Source organism: Eimeria mitis, genomic scaffold, assembly GCF_000499745.2.
Source record: "Eimeria mitis Houghton genomic scaffold, Emh_scaff5778, whole genome shotgun sequence".
NCBI lineage: Eukaryota > Apicomplexa > Conoidasida > Eucoccidiorida > Eimeriidae > Eimeria > Eimeria mitis.
Genome location: NW_013574022.1, coordinates 1,167 through 2,844, shown reverse-complemented (window position 1 = coordinate 2,844; position 1,678 = coordinate 1,167). Strand labels below are relative to the sequence as shown.

Here is a 1,678-nt window from a genome sequence, read left to right as displayed (position 1 = left end):
AAAAAAAAAAAAAAAAAAAATATATATATATATATTTATAAACATTTCTTTCTGTGTATGTATGTATGTATATATGTATGCAGCTATCTATCGCACCCAATGCGTGAAACAATGGAGCGCATAAAGCTATATATGTATTCTGTTTCTCGTTACGGTCGTTCTCCCTTTATATATCCAGTGTATGGGTTAGGGGGCCTCCCGGAAGGGTTTAGTAGGCTTTGTGCCGTCAATGGGGGGACCTACATGCTGGGGGCCCCCGTCTCCTCCTTTGTATTAGATGATTCAGGCAAGGTCACCGGCGTCAAAACCACAGATGGACAGGTATTATTATCCCGAGGGTTTAGGGTTTAGGGTTTAGGGTTTAGGGGTTGCGTTTGTTGGTTTGTGCTTTCTTGAACTTTTAGGGGTTCTGTAATATTTGGCTTTTCCTTTTGGGGATGCAGACAGCAGACATGCATGCATGCATGCATGCATGCGTTTCTGCATGCATGCATGCATGCATGCATGTGTTTCTGCATGCATGCATGCATGCATGCATGCATGCAGCTGTGTGTGTATATATGTGTGTGTGTGTGTGTTGTTAGGTGGCTCGGTGTAAGATGGTGGTATGCGACCCATCATACATAAAGGATCAGTTTCCATCTCGTTTGCGGTGTATAGGCAGGGTAATCAGGTGTATATGCATCCTCGGTGCTGCAGTTCCCCACACCAACAGCAGCAGCAGCTGCCAGATTATAATACCACAAAGACAGCTCAATAGAAATAATGATATTTATATTATGGTGGTTTCTAGCACACATGGTATCTGTCTTAAGGGGAAAACCATCGCCATTGTCAGCACCACTGTAGAAACTGATGACCCTGAGAAAGGTATTTATATTTATTTATTTATTTATATTTATATTTATATTTATTTATTTATATTTGTATTTGTGTTTATATTTGTGTTTATATTTATTAACCATCGCTATTGTCAGCACCACTGTAGAAACTGATGACCCTGAGAAAGGTATTTATATTTATATTTATTTATATTTATATTTATTTATTTATATTCTGTATTTATATTTATATTTATATTTATATTTATATTTATATTTATATTTATATTTATATTTATATTTATATTATATTTATATTTATATTTATATTTATATTTATATTTATATTTATATTTATATTTATATTTATATTTATGTTTATATATATGGGGGGGTGAGGGTTTAGGGTTTGGGGTTTGGGGTTTAGAGGGTTGGGGAGGGTTTTAGGGTTTAGAGGGTAGGGTTTATAAAACTAGGGTTTAGGGTTTAGGGTTTGTACTCTGTTCTCTCATTATGTGCACTGTAAGCGTGCTGCTGTTGTTTCTGCTGCTGCTGTTTCTTCTGCTGCTGTTTCTGCTGCTGTTGCTGCTGCTGCTGTTGCTGCTTCTGCTGCTGCTGCTGCTGCTGTTGCTGCTGCTGCTGCTGCTGTTGCTGCTGTTGCTGCAGAGCTGGAGCCAGCCCTGAAGTTGCTGGGTACAATAGAGGAGAAGTTTGTTTCGGTGAGCGACATGCTGGAGTGTACAGACACCGGAAAAGAAAGCAAAATTTTCGTCTCCAAGTCCTTCGATGCCACTTCTCATTTCGAGTCGGCAACACAAGACGTCCTCAAAATGTAAGGAAAAATATAAAACAAAATA

General features: G+C 38.1%; 1 protein-coding gene across 1 annotated transcript in view; it reads left to right on the top strand.

The window, feature by feature from the left end:
* Window positions 1-243: 243 nt before the first annotated feature.
* The window catches only part of EMH_0084200 (RAB GDP dissociation inhibitor alpha, putative), a gene marked incomplete at both ends in the record, with an annotated part of 1,662 nt that continues 227 nt past the window's right edge, over window positions 244-1,678 (top strand). Inside the window, 4 exons of the mRNA XM_013500723.1 lie at window positions 244-321; window positions 585-652; window positions 794-870; window positions 1,488-1,653. Coding sequence (XP_013356177.1) covers window positions 244-321; window positions 585-652; window positions 794-870; window positions 1,488-1,653 — 389 coding nt within the window. The remainder of the gene's footprint in view (window positions 322-584; window positions 653-793; window positions 871-1,487; window positions 1,654-1,678) is intronic.